This window comes from Hirundo rustica, chromosome 16 (genome assembly GCF_015227805.2).
Source record: "Hirundo rustica isolate bHirRus1 chromosome 16, bHirRus1.pri.v3, whole genome shotgun sequence".
Lineage (NCBI taxonomy): Eukaryota > Metazoa > Chordata > Aves > Passeriformes > Hirundinidae > Hirundo > Hirundo rustica.
In genome coordinates this window covers 8,069,187-8,089,781 of record NC_053465.1, presented here as the reverse complement: position 1 = coordinate 8,089,781, position 20,595 = coordinate 8,069,187, and the positions used below count along the sequence as shown (strand labels likewise).

Sequence of the window (20,595 nt, the reverse complement as noted above, 5' to 3'; positions counted from 1 at the left end):
AGGGGCAACAGTGCTGTGACGTGGCTGTTCCTCTGTCTCAGTTCCCCAGAGGGATTCCCAGCAATCCTCAGGGAATTTCCAGGATCCCTGCCCGCTCCGGAGATGTTCCCTGGACTCCCCTTGGCACTGCGGTGGCTGGGCAGCGAACGGTGGCTCCTCAGCGCCCCTCGGTGCCCCGATCCCTTATGGCACTGCCGGTCCCGTCCCCCACAGGGCCATAGTGCCCACACTGCCGCGATGCCTGAGGGGACACACCGCAGCAGCCGCCGGCCCGGTCATGGTCACGGCCTCGGCCCCGGCCGAAGGCTGGTGAGATGGCCACAACCGGCCGTCGCCAGGTCACGGCTGCTCCCAGGGAGGAGGGCGTGCTCCCCGCGGGCAGCGAGAACTGGGAACCAAGTGCTGTGGATTCCCCGGCCCAATGTCACTTCCCAGAACTGACTCACTCGGGAGCACAAAGGGTCCCTGGGGAATCTCGAGGGCAAAGGGGGCGGCCGCGGCGAGAAGGGGATTTCTGGGCCCGACTCCCGTGGGTCTGGCCTGGGAAATCCCCGCGGCACCGGGCACTGCATGAGCAGGGTCTCCTGCGGCCACGGGCTGTGAGCGCCTCTTGCTCCCGGTGCCGGGCGGCAGCGGGGGCCCTGTGCTCCCGGTCGGCAGGAGCTGCTCAGGGAGCCCCTACGAGAGCCCCCGGTCCCGCTACTCGCACAGCGGGACAGGGCAGAGGGGCAGCTGCTGCTCGGGGCGGTGCCGGAGCTGGGGGCGCGGCACGGGGACACCGCCCCTTGAACGGGGCAGGGACACTCCGGTCCTGGTCCTGGCCCTGGTCCCGTGTCCTCTTTGATCCCGACCCCTACCCCGGTCCCAGTCTGATCCTGGCCCCGACTCCGGTCCCGGTCTGATCCCGGTCGCGGCACCAGTCTCAGTCCCTGTCCTGGTCTGATCCTCGCCCCGGTCCCGATCCTGACACTGGTCCCAGTCCCGTTCCAAAGCCCTCTTCGGTTCCTGTCTGATCCCGAACCCTACTCCTGTCCCAACAGCAGCCTGATCCCGATCCCGGTCTATGTCAGTCTGATCCCGGATTCCGCCGCCTCCCCCGCGCAAGGTCCGATAGCGCCACCCAGCGGCCGCCTGGCCTCCCCGGCACTACAACTCCCGACCTGCCTTGCAGCGCCGTCCGCAGGACATGCCGGGAGCCGGGGCAAATGGCCTTTGCCTCGGCAGGTATGGCGGCACGCTGCCGCGCCGTAAAGTGCGGTACGTCGTTGTAGCGACCGTGTTTTCCCCCCCGCCCCCCCCCCCCCCCTTTGCGACGGCGCCGTGCGGTAGCGGCGGGTGGCGCCTTTGTCCTGGCGGCAGCGGCCTGACGGGGCATCGGGTCCGGGCCGGGACCGGCGGTGAGTCTGCGGGTCCGCGGCCCCGGTACGCGGAGCGCCCGAGCGAGAAGCTTACGGCAGCGAGCCCCGCGGAGGGCTCGGTCCTCCCGGCCCTCGGCTGAGACTGGGCCGGGCGTGCCTCGCGGCCTGCGGGTGGGCCGCGCCTCCGCCTCGCGTCCGGGCAGCGCGGGATCACCGCGATTCGATGGGGTTCGGTGGGGCTGCTCCGCACCCCCAGAGCAGCGGGTGCGCGGGCTGAGCTTCGCTGGCGGCGCCCAGGCCCGGGCCGAGGTAGGGGAGGCAGGCTGGAAGCGGCGGCCGCCGGGCGTTCCTCCGCGCTGCCCGCGGAGCTGCGGTGCGCCCGGCGTGAGCGGGGCCCCGGGGCAAGGGCGGCGCGGGCGCGTTCTGAGGGCGGGAGGAAGGCGAATGCGCTCTCGGGGTTACCGTGTGGGCGGCACCGCGTCTGCCCAGGTGCGGGGGACCGGGACGGGCGGTGCCAGCGCTGCCCCAGGAGGGCCCTCCTGGCTTTTGGGAGAGAGCGCGCGTCTGCTCCGAGGGAAGCTCCTTGCTCCTCGGCGCCTCTGCCTTCCGTGCCCGCTGTTTCCGCTTTGCCCCCGAACTTCTTGGAGACTTGTATTGTGTTTCGCTTGTGGCAAATTAGTTTCAATATCCCATTCCAGCAGAGACTTGTTCCTGAAGCTGTTCAGTGCTATTAATAAACAACTCTGGTTTTAAATATAAGATTTTTAGAGGGATGTGGCTTTAATTAATTCCCAGGAGATTCGTTTGGTCATGAGGTGCCATTGGCTGTCCTGTCATAAGTAGCACCCACAGTTACTGCACGGGGAATTGGCACCTTTAAACTGTCCCAGTGCCTCTCTGGCTGCATTCATACAACAAGACTTTAGTATAGGAATTAGGTGTTCACCTGACATAGCGTGCCCAGATGTGGGACAACATTCATTTCTTCTGGTCTTATGATCACAAAATGGCCCTTAGCTATGTAATCTGCCTTGTGGAAAACGGTAAGAGGCAGGGAATTATCTTAGATGAGAGTTCTGGGGTAATGCATCTGATTTACTGATTGTTTTGAAGTGGGAAAATAGCTCTCTATTTTCCTTAACGTGGAAAGTTCTTGCAGCCTCTTCCTCAGACACCCCCTGCTCTCCCCACCCCTAAGGAACACATAAGGGAATTTCTTACAGCTTTTTATACTGAAAGTGAGATGTCCTGCAGCATTTGCAGGCCTGTGTGAGACCTCTTTGCTGTGTGTACCTGTGCACTGCATCCTGCTCTGAATGGAACTTAGATGGTGCCTTCCATGTTTTATTGCCACTTACTCATTTTGGGGGGATTTTGAAAGCTTCTCTACCCTCAGTTGATGTGAACTTGAGCTGCAGTAGTGCAATAGAAGTCCAATGCTTCCATGTAATAAAATGGGATTTGGTACTTCTCATGGGGAAGACAAAACTCTGTGTATGTGTGTGGACAAACTTGCAGGGGGATTGGGGCAAATATGATAGAGGAGATTAATTTTGTTGGATTTCAGGTTGGGTGTTTGCGGTTTTTTACTCACCTTGGTTCTGGCAGTTAATTTTAAAAAGTTTATTAGACAGGGAAGTGTTTTCTGCATCTCATCTCTGCAGAGTTTCCTAAAAAAGGGGGAAGACTGGTACAAATGTGAAGTTGATTGATCTTTAAAGGATAAATAAATATACTTTATGTCTCAAATCTGGAGTAGATGTATTTTTCATGCCAGTTAAGTGTTGCAAAAGTATTGATACAGAGCCGTCTAATATATATTTTATATTTGATTTATTTATTTAGAGATGACTTTTAAATTGTATTTAGGGTACTGTTAGGGAGTATCTTGGTTGTGGGCATTGCATGATTAAAAACAGAAGTTTCTGTTGGTAAATTTAATAATCTTTCTTTTTCCAGGCTTCTTGCATGTTACAAATGTAAAATCCCATCCTGCATTCCTGTAGGTGAATGCTTAGGAAGTAGAACTACTTTATTAAATAATTTTCAAACTTTTAAACTTTCACCTTGAAAGTTTCACTGTTAGTAATTTCTTGAAGCTTTATCTAATGGTGAATTTTAAACCAGAAAGTCGGAATCCTGGGGATGGTGGTTTTTGTTAGCCTTGGCAGTGTTTGTGGGGTTTTGGGGGGCGTTTTTTTCTGTTTTTTTAAATTTGTTCGGGTGAGTTTGTGCAGTGAATGTTGCTGACTGCTCCAGCTGTCTGCAGGGGTGCGCGCAAAGGGAGTGTGCTTTTGCTGCATGGGGGAGGTGAGGAAGGGTGCAGCATTTACCTGGGGGTTGCTAAATTCCCAGCTATGGACCCGCCTGCTGTGGGAGCTGACATCTCCATGGGGACAAGAGTGTGCTGTCTAATAGAGATGCAGACGAGAACCTGTGTTTTCTGGGATTGGAAAGCTGAGATTTCACACGTAGTGGAGTGATCTAGGTGTGGTCACTTAGGAGTATTTCAGCAGTATTTCCTGATGCCTCATTCCAAACCCTACTGGAATATTTGGGTGCTGTTATGCAGTGTTGCAGTGAATGTTTCCGCTTATTTAAATATTGCATAAATTTCAATACTTCTTATCAGTGGATTGAAGAACCAGATGTGACAACAATGGGTGTGTTGAAAAGCTTAAAGTTAAGGTGTTTTAGTGGAAAATTAGTTTTAGTTGGATCTTAGTTTGGAGTTAAACCATTAAAACTTATCTGAAAAATAAGTAGGTTTGCTACCTGTCAGTGTTACAGAAAAGCTCAACCAAAATGCTGCAGTGAGTGTTCTTTTGCCTGACCTCTGTGTCCCTCGTATTGAGATTTCTCTGGAGTGAAGTTTGCGTCAAGCAGACCCAGTTGGCTTCTAGTCTGCAAAGCTGTTAAGTTTAATCTTGTTCCAGTTTAATTTTAATGTAATGGATTGAAATTATATGCATGGCCATTTTTTTTTTTTTGCGAAGAGCTGGATTTGAACGAAAGCAAAATGGCTCGAGGACGCAAGAGCAATAGCATCAAACAGAGCGACTTCACTAACAGCACCAATCCTCAGGATTTAGAGAGAAGACTTTTTGTCGGCAATTTGCCCACATACCACATGACTCGTGAAGAAATGGAAGAGATATTTTCAAAATATGGCAAAATCAGGGGTTAGTATATTATCTTATGCCTCTTTGTGGCAGGGATTTCAAGTGAGAAATATTGCTTCATGCATGTCAAATGCTATTTGATGATGATGAGAGGAGTGGCCAATGTTGTTCCTAAATAGTGACCTTTTAATGATAATTTTCTCTGCCTGCATTTTCTCTGGAAAGGTGATTCCTTCAGTACAGCTCAAACGTATTGCAAATATATCAGCTATGTTTTAGCTTTTAGGGTAGCAGTGTGATGTCACAATACTCTTTCATAGCCTCTAAATCAAATCTTGGTCACTTCCTGGGCTGTATTTTGGTCACTGCCTTGGCAGAAGGAACTCGATTAGAGTCTTTGAGCTTTGCATTTTGATCCTGGCGGATTTGATTTTCCCAGGAAGCTCTCTAGTGGTTTCTGGGTAGAGTGCAGCTGGTGGGGTTAGCGATGGCCGGGTGTGGGTGGGCACTGTCCGTGGTTATAACCGGTCTTGCCCTGCTGTTAACTCTTGCAGCCCTCAGCATGTACCATGGCTATGGGTTCGTGCAGTATGACCGTCTAGAAGATGTCCAGGCCGCTCTGGACGGTGAGAAGGGTCGCCTTTATAAAGGGTATAGATTAGGTAAGGAAAACTGCTCCTCGCTCTCCTGACCCCAGCATGCGTTCGGGAGAAAGAGTGCTGTTCTTTTAAAGCCCTCTGGAAAGGTCTCAAAGTCTGGCCTTAGTCTCAATCACTACTCAGAACGTGTTTGCCTCCTGAGTTCCTGCTGTGTGCTTCACCTGCAGTGTGGTTCACCTTGCTTCCTGGGTCTTACACTAATTTTTTTGTGTTAGTATTTGGAAAGCTCTGTTAGGCTGTGTAAGAAATGGTGCAATAAGTAAGCCCTGGCAAGCAATCGTTGAAATACCCAGCACAGAGTTTAGTAACATTTGTAAACCAAAACTGGGCTTCATCTTGACATGCTCAAAGGAACTGGTCACAGCACTTAGCAGCTGGTTGGCTAAGTAAACTTAGCTGGGATTTTTGCACAAGTGAAGCCAGCCTTTGAGCAGTGCTATAAATACTGGGTGCTTTGAAAAGGATATTTTTATAAAGATGAAGATAATTCTGCTAAATGTGCTGGGAGCAGACTTAAATGGAAATGAATGGTTAGAAATTCACAAGTAATCTTTTAAATGCAAGGAAAAATTTACTTTCAAAGTAAGCCTATGATAATTCGAAGAAAAACAGTTTGACGTAAAAAAGAATGACAGGAGGAATAAATAGTAACCTGGGGGAAGGTGTATGTACAGTAACAAATAGGAGCCTGAAGATGGAAATGAAGGCAAATAGACAAGAAGGGTAGAAAGATACAAGAAGAAATTTTGTCCAGCATTATCTGAGTGTAGAGGCTTAAATAGGAATAACTTTGGCTGTTTTAGAAGCTAAGGGTAACTGACTGACAATGATAAAATTTCTAACTGAGAAGAACAGGTAATGTTTCTGCTGTCTGTTTTTGAAGAGGCAGGAGGTGTGTTTAATGTAATTTCCATTTCAGTAGCAAAACCAAAAAGGTAAAACTGCAGCTACCAAACCTAGAGCTCTCAAAAGAATTAACATCAGTGAGGCTCAGTGAACTACTGACCTGCCTAGTCTGTCACTGGTGTTTTTCCACAAGCCTTGGAAAACCAGGGAGTTTCCAGGGAGCTGGTAGAGTGCTGCAGGTGAGCCAATAGGCAGGGTAAGTGGGATGAGCCTGGCATCAGCACCTGGGAACAAAGGGATTCTTTCACCTGATACTGATGAGAAGGCAATTGATCAGTGTCCATCAAAATAAATCCTGTCTTAGTTACTCTTATTGTACTGCAAGCTCTAGGGCTGGAAGCAGCAGTGTTAATGTAGAGATTGCTGTCAAGTGTTCGACTTGATAAGAAACGAGAATAGTTATAAACAACAGTTAAATGGAGTTCAAGTGAATCTGGAACAGAATAGATGTAACATAGATGAGGTTTCTCAGTGTTTTGAGTGGTGGTCTAGAAAAACTGAGTTCTGGCCAGGGTTTTTATAAGTGACTTGGTGAGAAAAACATGTTTTAAAAAAAGAATGAAATAAAGAAGATGGAGTCACTGATGGTGAAAGGACTTGGACTTCCTATCCTGGATGCAGACAGACCTGAGCTTTACGTGAAGCTGACAGGGAAGATCTGCCCCCTGACAGAGTGCTTTGGTCATCCTTGGTTATGTAAAACACAGATGTGTAAGTAGGGAGGTTTTGGTACCTGTGTGATTTAGCTGCTGGAAGAGTGCTCAGTTTTGATATGCCTGGGTCAAAAAGGATAATATTGAATTGGAAAAACCTGGCAGAGGTTTAGACTTAAAGAACAAGCCCAAGCAAAAACCTCAAGAGGAAGGAGTGATGTGATGATCTGTATAACAGACAGACCTGGGGATTAGGGACTTTTAGTGTAGTAGGCATAGGTGTGACAATGCCTTAAACGTGAGTAAAGACTTTTCTCTAACAGCAGAATAATTCTGGAGTAGTTTATTGGTTCTGTGGTGGTTTCTGTGCTCTGAAGACTTTTAAATTGGAATTGGATGTTTTGCTACAAGATAAGCACTAGTTCAGTGCCACTGCTGCACTTGAGATAGATGGATTCCAGAAACTCCTGTGTTTGTTCAGAAGGTTGCTGTGTGATTACAGTGGCCCTGTCATCTCAGAATCCTATGGAACAGAAGACTTTTTATTTGGGCTTTTTTTTTTCCCGAAGTTTTGTCAGTGTTCAAATACTTAACTTGTAAATGCTGTGGCATTAAATAGAATGTTACTAAATGTGTTTTGGACGAAAGAAAAATCCCTGTTAAAGTTTTTTTTTTTTTTTTTCTAGTAAAATAGTTTTTGTTCCGCTTTAAATACTTTTTTAATTTGAAAGAAATGTATGATACTGAGTGTAAAAATCGTAATAGGTTTCTTCAATGGCACCTTAAAACAGAAAATAAAAAAAAATCTTAAAGCAAAGAAAGTAACTAGTGTCTTGCTTAAAGATAACACTTGACTTTAAGGGGAAAATTATCAAGTAAAAAAAAAATATGCAAGGAGAACAGTTACTTCAGTTATGCAGCCTGAGTATTAAATACAATTGTTAATAACACAGTAAGGGGAAAAGTTGTGGGAGAGTTTAACTCCAGTGTACCATTAGACAAGTGTTTCCACAAATGCACAAAAGTGTTTTAATATCTTTAGTACTAAAACATTTTAGACAATAAATGTCCTTCAGATGTAGTTTGGAACAGTAGACCCTGCACCTGTGTTTGATCCTGGAGAGGTGCTCTGGGGTCCTGTGAGTGGTGTTATGCTGCAGTTGAAGTTAATGTTCAGATTGCACTTGCTTCTCTGCCCAGTCAGAGAGGCAACATGCTGCTTGGCTGACATCAAGAACAAAAATTAGATCCAATCCCTTAATTACAATTTTAATCTTGAAAAGAATGAAGGCTAGTTTGGGATGTTACAGAATATACTATGACTGAGTCTGCTTAAGGACATCATGGCATGTTTATATTCTCATGCAAGAGCTTTGAAAGTGGTTAATGCAAATAACTCATCAGAAATGTTAATTGTTGATAGATTCTGGGGGAGCAGATAGGGCCTAGGTTTGGGTTATTTTCCTTAAAAGGTTCTCCGTAAAATGTCCAGAGTCACTTTGCTGTTTGCTCTTGCCCCCTTCCAGTGCATTATTTCATCTCCGGTCAGCTGTCACGGGAGGCTTTGAGAACAGTGTGGGTCCCTGACAGTTCTGGGCAACTTTGCTTTTGCGGGTTGAGGACAAGATTCTGTTTCTTCAGCTCTGTTACTTCTTTGTGTTTCCCATCATGATGTTTTTCATGGAGATGCTCAGAAGCCAACCAATTTTCAAATTTCTGATCTGTTGCCTCAGTTTGCATCGCATTAACAATGGTGTTTTGAACGCACCATGTTGACTTCATAAGGAGCCTGTGTTCAGGCTCCTGGATCCGTTTCTCAGTGGTGGGGGCCGTGCACCTTAACCCTGCAGCAGTCCCTTGGAAGGCAGTTGCACGTGCCCCTTTGAGATCCCTTGGATTATTTCCAACAAGGGCATCAGTATGCTCCATTGAACGGGACTGGCTGTGAACTTAAGACTGTGCTGGCTGTCATTCCTTTCTCGGAGGTTTTCAGACTCTGCTTTTTCTCCTAGAGTCCATGAGTCGCTTTCTGCTCACTCATAGACTGCAGAAGAAAGAGGTTCTCTTATGGAAGGAAGAGTCTGGATGTAGGCCTGAACATGCAGGGTTAAAACTTCACCCAAGCTCTCCACCCTATTTTGAAGTCAGAGAAATCCATGAAATTTTCATTATGTTGTACTATCTAAACTTAATAAAAAATTGTCAAAGTGACAATGTCTCTCTGCTGAATGGATTTCCTTGCACCTTCTGGATGTTGTTGAGCTTAAGTTGCTTTCATTTGAATTGTGCTGATGATCTTTTTTTTGTTTCATAGCATTGAACAGATGGGTTGATTATTCTTTACAGATATTAATAAAGCAGTGGACAGAAGAAATATGAATAAGGCTTCATCAAGGTCCAGTCCGACACGAAGGTAAAGTACCTGGAAGCAGTGAGTTATATTAGAAATTCAGGCCTTCGGGGCATGAGCCCAGCGGCCTGTGCTAAATGTCTTTGTCTCTTCCCTACTGCCACCTCCCCAGTCAAACAGTGATGCTCCAGCAGGAAAGTGTCTGCTCCACCTCTGAGAGCCCTTTTGATTCTGGCATCTTGGGAGGCACGAGGGAGACCTTGTGTCTGCTGCTCTTACTGCAGCCCAGCATTCGGTTTTGCAGCACAGTCTGTAAGAGACTTGGGAGGAAGAATATACTTGATGTTTGCTCCTGCCTCCAAGGATCAGAGAAGCCGAGACATATCTAGAGAAGGGCAAGGGGCTGCAGCATTCCCAGTCCAGAGGATCTAGGGATCTTGCCTCTTTTGATTGTTGAAAGCTTTCAATGCTGCGATGAGACTGGAAGAGAGCACTTGAGCAAAACACAAGACAGCAAATGTCTCTTGCATGGTCCTGTCTGCCCATGTGGCTGAGTTATCAGAGCCTGGAGCCAGCCCTCCTGTGCAGTCACTGATGTACTCTCCAGCTTCTCCTGGCTTCCCACCCCTCAGTGGGCACAGCACATTCACCTCCTTCAGGTCCTCTGTGTGGGCAGCCACAAACAAGGGGAAAAGATAAAGATTGTCCTGTCACAGGAAGATGACTTCAGTTTCCTTTCCACAGCATCACTAGGAAGCACACAAAGACATGCTCCAGTATTGTTTGGTACAAGGTATCCACCCTGGGTGTCTCTGCTGTAAAGCTTTCCATGAAAAGGCGTAGTGCTTGTTGGACTTGAAGATAATTGAGGTTGCACGTCTAGTGTGCTTTACTAGCTTGACTTGTTAAATTACCAAAAATAAGGAAAAAGTGCAACTAGCAAGACATCTGCACCAAAAAATAAAAGCGCAGAGAATGAATAGCTTCAATTCTTGGCACCATCTAGGATTTTTATGCACTGCACATAACCCTACACAGTGTTAAATGTACTTGCAGACGTACCAGCGTGTGGGTGTCAGGCCCAAGAGCTGCTGGGATTCCTGTGGAAGTCTTGGGCCTGGTGTGTGCTCGTTGCTGGTTGGAGGACCCTGGGAGTATGTGTGCAGCAGGCACTGAATGGCATATCTTTGGCCTCAGTGCCACCAGTGCTGCAGCACTGCGGGGGTGAGGGGCAGGTATCTGCACCATGAGCGTTGGTCCTTGGACTGCGCTGCAGAGGGTGAAGCACAGGCACTGATGTCATGGGCGTTGCAACCTCTGTCATCCTGCATGTGTGCAAGAGCAGGTGCCTGTGCTGCAGTCCTAAAGAGCACTAGATGTGCATGAGCTGTGGTGCTGTGGGCACCAGGTTGTGGACTGGACAGCAGCTGAAGGCTTTGGTGCCGCTGTGACAGGCACCAGATTTCACTGCATGCACCGTGGCCATCCCATGTGATTAGCGCCAGGTCCCAAGCAGCAATGTGGGCACCGGTGACAGTGGGGTCACAGTCATCAAGTCCTGGGCATAGCTGTGATCGATGGACTCTGGACCACGCTGTGGCCTGGGAACAGCAGCTGCCGCTGCCAGTGCTGCAGAGCCCCACGCTGTGCCGCACACAGCAGTGCTGGGCCGGCAGGGCTGAGCCCCATGCAGATGCAGGCAGTGGTGCTGATGCTGCAGGAGCCAGGCCATGGTGACTGAGGTGTGGAAGCAGAAGGTGGAAGCTGTGCCTTTGTGCTGCTCTTTCCTTCCAGCAGAGCAGCCATGCAGCCACAAGTGCCACATCTCTGCTCCTGTCTCAGTTGTGCGTTGTTCGTTCTGGATCTGTTTGTCTCTGCAGATAATGAATGTGGCCTGGTGGTTCTGGTCACCTCCACTCCAGCTGGAATAAATGTCATTTGCCAAACAATTCCCCCGCATCTGGTTGTGTTGCTAAATGGTCTCACAACTATGGAAAGATCAGTTACTCAATATCCATTAGAGCAAGTCAGAAGTTTCGCCTGAGCTTCTGCCATCGTTCATTGTAGGTTTTGAGGGAAGGGGGCTATGATGTGTCTCTCACAGGATGTGGTTTCATTGCAGATCACAATCAAAAAGTGGATTTATATGTCCAAGAGGCTGAAGGAGTTTACACCTGGCTGTCAGCAAATTCAATATGTCACTTAGAGGTGGAGGCTATGTGTGTCTTAGCATCTTTCATTTGTCCCAAAATCTGGTTTGTATCTGACATGCAAACAGAGAATGCTAGTGCTCTTACATGTTCCCAGCACAGCTGCGTGTCTGACACCAAGATCCGTGCACTGATTCTGCTCTTCCATCTCGTTCCTGTTACTCTGCCTGACACCAAACTTGTGCTCATCTGACTCGTTCTCTCCAGGTGATCTCTGTGTGACTGCATTGCAGTGGATGCAGACTTAGGTTCTGCTTATCTTTCATAAACTAGATCAGGCTGTTTGAGGACTGTAAAAGTCATGTCAAATATGGGAAATAAAAAGATTCAAAAAGCTGGGGTTTTTTTCCTCATGGTTGTCAGTATTTTGGGGAAAAATCAGTCCAAACACATGAAGCTCCATAGTTTCTCTGCAAGATTTTTTTTAATGCTTTGTTTTGACTACAGTGAAGTCATAGTCTTCTCTGGAAAACAGAATACAACCTGGAAAAAACCCTACCGCTTTGGAGTTTTGGAAGTTTTGGAACATGAAGACTGGAACATTATTCTTCCTTGCCTCTGAAGACTGCAATACAAAGTCTGAATGAGATGGATCATTCAGATCCAACAGACAAGCCTTTTGTGGCAGCTGAGGATGCAGTGCTGGTTGGGTTTAGTACCCTCTTAACCAGGGCATTATAAACATAAGGCTGGCTTTCTAAAGAAGCTATCCCTCAAATCCAGGACAATGCCATAGCTGTCTTCGCTTTCTGTCAGCAGCACTAACGCAACCACAACATGGAACCTGCAGTGTCTTTGCTCACAAGCTGCTCCTTTTTTAATCATGTACCAATAACATTACTTCAGGTGTTCTGCTGTCATTGACGAGTGAATTTAATGGATCCCTCGAACACTCCGGGCTATTGCGTATTTGTGGGTATTAGCCTGCATCACCTTAAATTCTCTCAAAGAATTTGCCAAACATGATTGATTGATCATCTATGGCTGATGTTGGAGGTCAGATGCCTTAAAATGGTGGTTTCTGAAGTGCTTGTTCACTTCATCCACAGGTGCCCTACACCTAGTGCTCCATTAAGGAGCTTTCTGGGTCTTGTTTGGCTGTGCTGAATATTAGAATTAGGAACCTTCTCCAGACTACTTCAAAAATATGACTTTTGGTCAATTTTTGTTGTGGGATAGGAGGGAGGATTCAGCTGCTGTGAAAGGTCACTTTGGCACCTCAGGTAAGAGATCTAGGGGTAACTGTACTCGTGTTGTTAGCAGGCTAATGGAATTTCCCTGGTGTTTTCCTCAGAGATCAATATGCCTACGGGGATGGCCGAGATGCCAGGCGTGACCGCTCCCCTCTTCGGGGGAGCCCACGGAGAGACCCCAGGGATGGCAGGGATGGCAGGAACGGGCGAGATGCTAGAGACGCTCGCGACATTCGAGGCAGAGACATGCGTGATTCCAGAGACCACAGGGACCCACGGGACCTGCGAGACCCACGGGATATCAGGGATCCAAGGGACTTGAGGGACCCACGTGATGTTAGAGATCTTCGTGACCCACGGGAGCCAGTGTATGATCGATACAGGGATCCGCGGGATATGAGAAGTGCACGAGATGTGAGAGATCCACGGGATATGAGAGACCCTCGAGACCCTTTGTACAGGTAAACTCTGCAGGGTCCTATTTGCCAAAATAATGTTTTTATGGCATTTCTGCCGCAGTTGTTTGAGTGGTGTCGGGTGTTTAAGGAAATCACCCTTGGCTGGGGACAATTGGGTGCTGCTCTGTGTCTTAGGAGGAGCAAATGGGTACCTCAGAAATTAAACTTGGGGGAGGTCTGGGTGTGATGCATTGGCCAAAGTCGCTGCCTGAGATGGTGCTGGAGGAAACCCATTGCTGCTTCTGATTGTTGCAGGCGAGACGGATCTTACGACCGATACCTGCGCCTCGACGATTACTATCGGCGCAAGGACGACTCCTACTATGACCGCTACAAGGAGCCGGAGGGTGAGTGCCCATACCACTTCAAAGGAGGGGTGCCAGGGTGCCACTCGTGCCCCTCTGGGTGGGTCTGAAGGGTGTCACTCATTCTGTCCCTGCGGCTCGTTTCAGACCGCCTGAAGCGCGAGGAGCGGCGCCGGGAGGAGCTCTACCGTCAGTACTATGAGGAGATCAAGAGACGTTTTGATGCAGAGAGACCCGTGGATTGTTCTGTGATAGTGGTGAATAAACAGACAAAGTAAGAAAATAGCTGTAATCAGTTTTATTATTGCATGGTAGAAGAGAATGGATTTAAAGTTAGTCCTGCCTTGAGGCTGTTTGTCTTACAGGTTGCTCTTGAAGTATGTGGCTTTAGAGTCCCCAGAGAGCTACAGCTCCCATTTTTCTTTTGGCAATATATGTTGATGAGATGAGGAAATGTATCTTGCGCTTTGCTTGTATTTTCCCATTGTAATCTATTGCTATACTTTCTCCTGATACCTTTATACCTCATCTCTATATAAGCCTACCATTTCAACAGGTTTTAGGGGCCTGTACTTGTTTTTCCTGGGTAGCATGATAAGGAATTTAGGAATATGTGCCAACCAGGTGACTATACAAAGCAGGGGTCAGGGTGGATTATGGGCTGGTTGTTCAGAGCTCCTGCTGGACAGACACCAGTCATTGCCATTAAGTCTAATGTGCAAGAAATACAAAATCACTGCTGAAGGCAGTCATGGATGGTATCAAAAGCAGTAACTAGGGTGATCTCATATGGCTGTCTGAGCACTTAGTGAGTTAACAGGACAGGCACTCTGTTACGAACAGGAGGTACACCTGGTGCAGTTCTAGAGGGCTCTAACAATGTCACCAGTCTGATTTCTATATCTTTACAATTAAGTATACTAAAGAATAGTAAATACGTAAATAAATCACAGACCTGGCTTGTAATCTGAGGAAAACGTTTGTCAGGGGGAAGGTTAAAGCTCTGTCGCCTTTACCCTTCCGAGAAAAGATCGAGAGTTGTTTAACTTTGCTGTATATTTGGGGCAGAAAGAGACAGCTGGCACTTGCTTCATCTGCTGGTAGAAAATGGAGCAGGAAATGGAAACAGGAGAAGCGGTGAAACTAGAAATAAACTTCTGATGGAGTTTATTACCTATTGGAACAAACCTTGAGAGGAAATTTTAGATCCTTTATCCCCTGGTGGCTAAAAGTTTTTGAAAAATATTCTAATAGACCACAAGCTATTGTGCTTGACACAATAATAATTTTTTTTGTGTCAGAGGATCAGCTTAATATCCCAAGAATCATTCTGGTCTGGAACAGCTACAAACCTTAAGAGCTGGAGCCTGTTCATAAATCTTGCATTAAAGCACTGATGTCACCTGCTGTAGATCTGTTGAAAGATGACTCCTGAATGCCTTAGATAGTCATTTTACTTTGAAGCTCTTAAAAAGATGGTTGAAGGAGGGACAGTTTTAGTCACCATTACAGACTTGGCCTCCAAAGACAATAAAATGACCCTCTTTTTTGAGGTGTGGCTGCACACAGACTGAATTTGTCAGACGTTTTGTGCAGTCAGTATTGCAGGTTTACTTCTAAGTACAGTAGCTTAAAAAAAAACCAACTTGGCAATTTAAGCTCAGCCTTGTGAGCTGTGTTTTGTGCTTGGATGGTGAAGTCTGTAGGACAGGGTACACAGGAGCAGTGGATCCAGAGATGCTGTGTTGGCAGTAGGTTAGAGCAGAAAGCAGCTAGTAGAATAGAGCAGCCAATAAGGAATGAGGCACGTGTGAACAGCTGAGATACTGAACAAAGCAGGAGTAAATGAGTTGTGTAGGTTGGCTCCTCTGCTCTGTACTCCTTGGACCTCTGCTTGCGTAAATTTCTTCCCCTAATGAATTCAGTTGAAACACATTTATGTGTAAACAAATTTGTAATAGTGTAAATCCCTTTGCACACACTGTTTCTCAGCTAAGCTAAGGCTTGATTTGTAATTTATTTTGGTTGAATTGAAATGACTGATTCAGATCAAAATAAGGGCTTTTATGTTGCTATAATGGGATTGCTTTAGTACTGTCCTGGTAAACGTCATGAAGCTGGGCAAGTAATCAGAAAAGTGAATCTGAGATGTGAAGAGGGTGCAGTGCCAAGGTTTCTGTTCCTGATTTGTTAAAGTGCTGGCTTTGCTTTCTGGTAGGGAGTACGCGGAGTCAGTGGGGCGGAAGGTGCGAGACCTGGGCATGGTAGTGGACCTGATCTTCCTCAACACAGAGATGTCACTGACGCAGGCCCTGGACGATGTGAGCAGAGGAGGGTCTCCTTTTGCCATTGTCATCACCCAGCAGCATCAAGTTCACCGTTCTTGCACTGTTAACATCATGTTTGGCACCCCACAAGGTACTAAGGTCTCGGTAGGCTGGGAATTGTGTGGTCACTTGGAACTTTTCTTTCAGGCACAGCCACATAGGACAAAGTTCATCCTTGCTGTCGCATAAGTAGTTATAAATTACTTGATACCATGTCAAAAATGTGAATATCATTATTTACAAGCCTCTGCAATACTCTGTTTGCCCCTTGTCAAAAGGAATGTGTAATTCCTGCCAAGAGGGAATCTCATCTGTGTTCTTGGCTCCTAACACTGCCAGCCTTTGCATCTCAGGGCAAGTCATGGACCCCAGAGCTGCAGTGCTCTGGGAGATCTCTGAGTAACACCCACCCAACCTCACTCTACCACTTGTTGCTCTCAGAAAGAGCCTGTTGGGAATGTGGCAAATTAAAGGACAGATCTTAAAATCAAATGTGATTTAATAAGGATTTGGTAAAGGTAGAGATTTGATAATGAAACTGGGAAGAGTTATGAAAAGATAGAATAACAAAGTGTTTGGGTATACGGGCTTCACCTTCTTATCACCTTGACACTTGGCACATCACTTTCCATCACAGAGTGTGGCTTGGTTGTTGCTTGAGAGTAGGTGTAGATACTAAATGTGCCTTATCAGAATGTGATTGGGGAAAGCAGCTGTTACTCTGATCATAGACCTATTCATGTGATCTGCCAACAGAGGTGACTGGTTTGACCACAGCTGAGCTTTCAAAGGTTATTTCTCCCTTACCGTGTTCCAAAGGAACGTTCTGTGACTTATCTGGGAGAGGAGACCTCTGACTGCAGTCAGTGCTTAGTGTGTGCTCACTGGCTGAAGAAGCCCGGTTTCTTTTAACATCAGATGCAGATGTGATAGGAGAGCTCCCTCATTTCCTGCAGACACATAGCTCACACACACTGTCGCTGGGCTTCCCATTGTCCTTGGTTTTAATTCTTAACTTCTTTGGTTTAACACCTGTTAAACCTTTGGCAGGAGGCCAAAGCTGCTTTTCTTCACGGGATCTGCCGGTGTATCAGACCTGATGGGAGCCCCAGTCATTAGCTCATCCACAGCTCATTCCAGAGATTAAATATGCTCACTTCAACCGCTCCTGGCCACCTTTGCATGCCTGTTTGTTTCAGGGAACTCTTTCACAACTTGTGCAAAGCCTAATGTTAAAATGAACCCAGGTTTCCTGTTAGGAGGAAAAGGCTTGCAGGATTTGATGTTCTGCAGGTGTAAAAAGGACCCTGCCCAGAGCTTTGGGCACTTTTGGGAGTGTAAATGCTCTTTTGATCTCCCAGTTTAAATCTGTGTTCAGGTGACTGTTCATGCATGTGCTTTGGGAGGTGGAAATAACGACCTCAAAACCTAACATTAGAATTGCCCAATACTCATTTTATACAGAAAATTTGATTGCTGCTTGTTGCTTCAGAGTGGTGAATGTGGGCAGACATGTGACACTGAGCCAGTGCTGCTCCCTCACCAGCTGCACGTGCACGTGAGATGTTAAGGCACTGGCAGCACAGAAACAACGGTATTCCCATGGCTGTCCTCCTCTGGGAAGCATATAGCCTTCAGAGGGCAAGTTTTGGATCTGTCCAAGGGTTTAGCAGTAAAGTGACCGGGACCACCTCATCTCGGAGAACCAAGGATTTATGTGAGAGGTAGAGGGAGCTGCTTTCCTTTTAACTGGTGAGAGACAAGTAAAACATTTCAGGGCTGATGGGATGTCTGCTTAGAGCCCTCAGCTGTGGAAGGAAAGACTGGCCTTGCTGGCTGATAGCCGTGGATCTTCGGTTGGCTTGGCAAATGCAACTGTTCCCATGTGCTTGGGAAGTTCCCAAGTCTGCACTCACGCTCCCTGGGCGGTGCCTGCTGCTGGCTGGGCCGTGCTGGCAGACGGGAGGAACAGCACCTCTGTCGGGGTCACTTTGGGTCACTCAGAGCATTTCTTCCTTTGTGCAGAGCACCGCAACATGCCCCAGGCTGATGCCATGGTGCTGGTGGCAAGGAATTACGAGCGCTACAAGACAGAGTCCCGTGAGAAGGAGCGGGAGGAGATCGCCCGGCAGGCTGCCAAGATGGCAGATGAAGCGATTCTACAGGAGCGGGAGCGCCCACCCCCCATGGAGGAGGGTGTCAGAGGAGGTCACCCTCCTGGGATCCAAACTCTCTTGAACCTGCTGGCAGACAATCGCTATGTGACTGCTGAGGAGATAGAGAAAGTCATTAATTACCTGAGAGACCGGAAGGAACGGTTGCTGCGGGGCAGCACTGAATCTCTGCAGGGTAAGTCCCACGGCCCCAGACAGAATTTATTGTGTGGCTTGTGGTCCTCAGGGCTGAAACAGGAAAAGAGTCTTGGGACTGCAGAGGAGGTCGGGAGCATAATATCCTCATTTTACTGAGATGGACGTGTCATTGCATGCTGTGAGACAATTCAGGGTTTTCATGTGGAAGACCTTTTACACTGGATTCTCTTAGGGCAGCAGTAGGACTGCCATAACTGGTTGGGCTGCTACACTCAGTTCTGTAGAGTGGTTTGGGTTCCCAGAGCTGTGCAGCTGTGATCTGAGGCTGGATGTTCACTGATGCCGTGTCTTTGGTAGCTGTTTCATTGGTTTTCTTTAGATGTCCCTTCAAGGGAATTTGCAAAGCTTTAACCATCTTTCCTTTCTTTCCCAGCACCCATGTCAAGACAACCTTTGGGCGCACCCTCAGGATCATCACTGGGTAGTCAGTCAAATCTTCCAAGTTCTCAGGCTCATCAGGGTTCACAACCTCTGGTCTCTACTCCTTCTGTTCCAGTGTCCTCTTCTACTCCTCAGCAGGAGCTTCAAGCAAAAATCCTCAGTCTCTTCAACAGCGGAGCGGCGGCAGCTGCTGTGGCAAACAGCGGTCCTGCGGCCTCCGCCGGCTCTTCGGGCAGCACTCCCAACCAGAACTTTCCTAACCTGGCTGGCGGGCAGCCCCGGCCAGCACAGATGAATGCTGGAAATTTAAACCAAGCTCCGCAGAGATTGCAGACTCCAAACACGCAGCTTCCTGCTCTTCCGGGCCCTTCGAGAAATGCAGGTCCGAGACCTGGAGCTCCTCCACAACCTCAGCCGCTCTATGGTCAGCACCAAGCCCGCCTCCCTGCGCCTGGCAATGTGCCCGCCCAAAGGCCGGTGTCTTCTGGTATCAACTTTGACAACCCCAGTGTACAGAAAGCCTTGGACACCCTTATCCAGAGTGGTCCTGCACTCTCCCACCTTGTGAGCCAAACTGTGGCCCAGGGGCGAGCGGGATCCTCAGGCCAGCAACCGATGGGTGCCTACCAGCGACACTATTAGAGCTGAGCTCTTGGGCCCGTTCCCCTTCCCTTTGCCATTCCATACTTATAGCTGTTTAAGGAGTTCCCCGTCCTTGACCCGGGACAGTTGCCCTGGACATGCATGTCCTCTCCACTCTGGCAAGAGCATACCCCCTGCAGCATTGCTGCCAACGGTTGCTGGCGCTGCCCTCCCTCTCCTTGGTCTGGTTAGCAATGTTTGGAGCAGAATGCTCAGTTTTCTCCACAGCACAATGTGCTGAACTGTGTTGGATCGTTGGTTGTCTTGTCCCATCCCAGAAGCTGCTGCAGTATCACTGCTGCTGCATTTTCCTTACTCCTAGCACCTGGTGCACCTTTCCATTGAGGTGCAGTCTGGGCTTACTGATTGGTCTTCGTGTAGTTTTGGATCGTCAGTTTTGATGAATTAGGGGACTGAACAGAGCGGCAAACTGAGGGGCGATGGACACCCACCACTGTGGAATGGGCACTATTTTTCTTTGGATTTCTTTTTTTATTTTTTTTTTTCTCTTTTAATAGCATATAAGCCATTTGGAAAGCCCAGTGATAGTGCTGGCAGCCAAAATCATGAAGCACATGCCTGACCACTGCTCAGTAACCAGGACTGTGCAGTCCCTCCGCAGTTGGTCTGCCCTGTCCAGGCAGAGAGGCCCGTGTTCCTCACCTCAACCCACTCACAGAGACTGGCAGCTGTGGGTTGAGCACACATCTGCAACACAAGAACTTCCAGCCAAGGTAGAGATTTCAAACGGTCTGTCAGTTTTCCTACTGTCAGTAATCAGTGTTAAGATCAGCCTGGTAATTTGGTGTGTAATTTTCCTTTTCTTACAATCTTTGGCACCATTGTTAGTGTAGCTTAGCTGCAGCCATGCTGATGTGCTACTGGCTCTCCCTGGCTATACCTGCCACCAGATATGGGGGGCAGTGCTGCTCTATCAGACCTCTTCTTACTGTTGGTGGATGTTTGGTCCATCTGAGGAGGAGAGGCAGTGCCAAGATGTAATACCATAATTTTAAACATTTTTTCAACACTTTGGTAGCTGCGGCGGACAGTGGAGTGGTAAATCAGGCAGTGATTCCTCACCGTGTTTTTACTGGGAACATACTTTGATACCAGAACACAAAACATCACTTAACTGTGTGGTCCTCCCTCTCATGGCCTTGGAGTCTGTGGGCTTCCTGCAGGGAACGAGGAGATACTAAGAAAGCAGTGGATTGAAGCAGAGGATTTTCTTTGTCCCAGGTGGTTTGTGTTGTAGCATTTCTTTTATCTCTGTGCTGTTAACAAGAGGACATTACTTTCTAATAAAAGGCCAGAAAAGTTACATGTTGCATTTTTTGACACTTGAGTACTCTCAGAATGCAATCATTCAGTCATTTCACTGTTTGCTGTTACTCTCCTCTCCTGAATAAGCTGTGCTGGAAGCTCCACCACTGGACGCTGAGCAGAATGTGTGTGGACCTCACAGGTCCCGACTCTTGCACAGCACTGGGGTGACCTCAGGCTGGGAGATGTGGAGTGGCACAGCCGATGTGAAGGGTCCAAAACCTCTCTGATGACAGGTGTTGGGAGGGACAGGTCTGGGTCAGTGCCACAAGCCAACATAAGGTCAGGGCTGCAAGTCCCTGTGCTTTCAGCACTGGCATCCCAGAATGTGCT

The 20,595-nt window shown here is 47.9% G+C and overlaps 1 protein-coding gene across 3 annotated transcripts; it reads left to right on the top strand.

Moving 5' to 3' along the window:
* Positions 1-1,147: 1,147 nt before the first annotated feature.
* NCOA5 (nuclear receptor coactivator 5) lies at positions 1,148-20,260 on the top strand. Of its 3 annotated transcripts, none has more exons than XM_040079732.2 (10): positions 1,148-1,257; positions 4,355-4,540; positions 5,035-5,142; positions 9,045-9,111; positions 12,553-12,912; positions 13,165-13,256; positions 13,362-13,488; positions 15,433-15,632; positions 17,567-17,890; positions 18,287-20,260. In XM_040079732.2, the coding sequence occupies exons 1-10, from the start codon at positions 1,206-1,208 to the stop codon at positions 18,934-18,936; spliced, it is 2,166 nt and encodes a 721-aa protein (XP_039935666.1). In that variant the 5' UTR covers positions 1,148-1,205; the 3' UTR covers positions 18,937-20,260. The 3 variants fall into 3 exon arrangements, with proteins under 3 accessions (XP_039935666.1, XP_039935667.1, XP_039935668.1); XM_040079733.2 differs by lacking the exon at positions 1,148-1,257 and adding an exon at positions 1,313-1,397; XM_040079734.2 differs by lacking the exons at positions 1,148-1,257; positions 4,355-4,540; positions 5,035-5,142 and adding an exon at positions 1,316-1,397.
* The last annotated feature ends 335 nt before the right edge of the window (positions 20,261-20,595 follow it).

What these genes read in the sequence shown, in the direction of transcription:
- NCOA5 (XM_040079732.2), top strand. Translation starts at nt 1,206, where the DNA reads ATGGCCTTTGCCTCGGCAGGTATGGCGGCACGCTGCCGCGCCGTAAAG. An exon ending in AAAATATGGCAAAATCAGGG is followed by an intron (nt 4,541 to 5,034) that starts GTTAGTATATTA and finishes TAACTCTTGCAG; the next exon opens with CCCTCAGCATGTACCATGGC. An exon ending in GTGGTGAATAAACAGACAAA is followed by an intron (nt 13,489 to 15,432) that starts GTAAGAAAATAG and finishes GCTTTCTGGTAG; the next exon opens with GGAGTACGCGGAGTCAGTGG.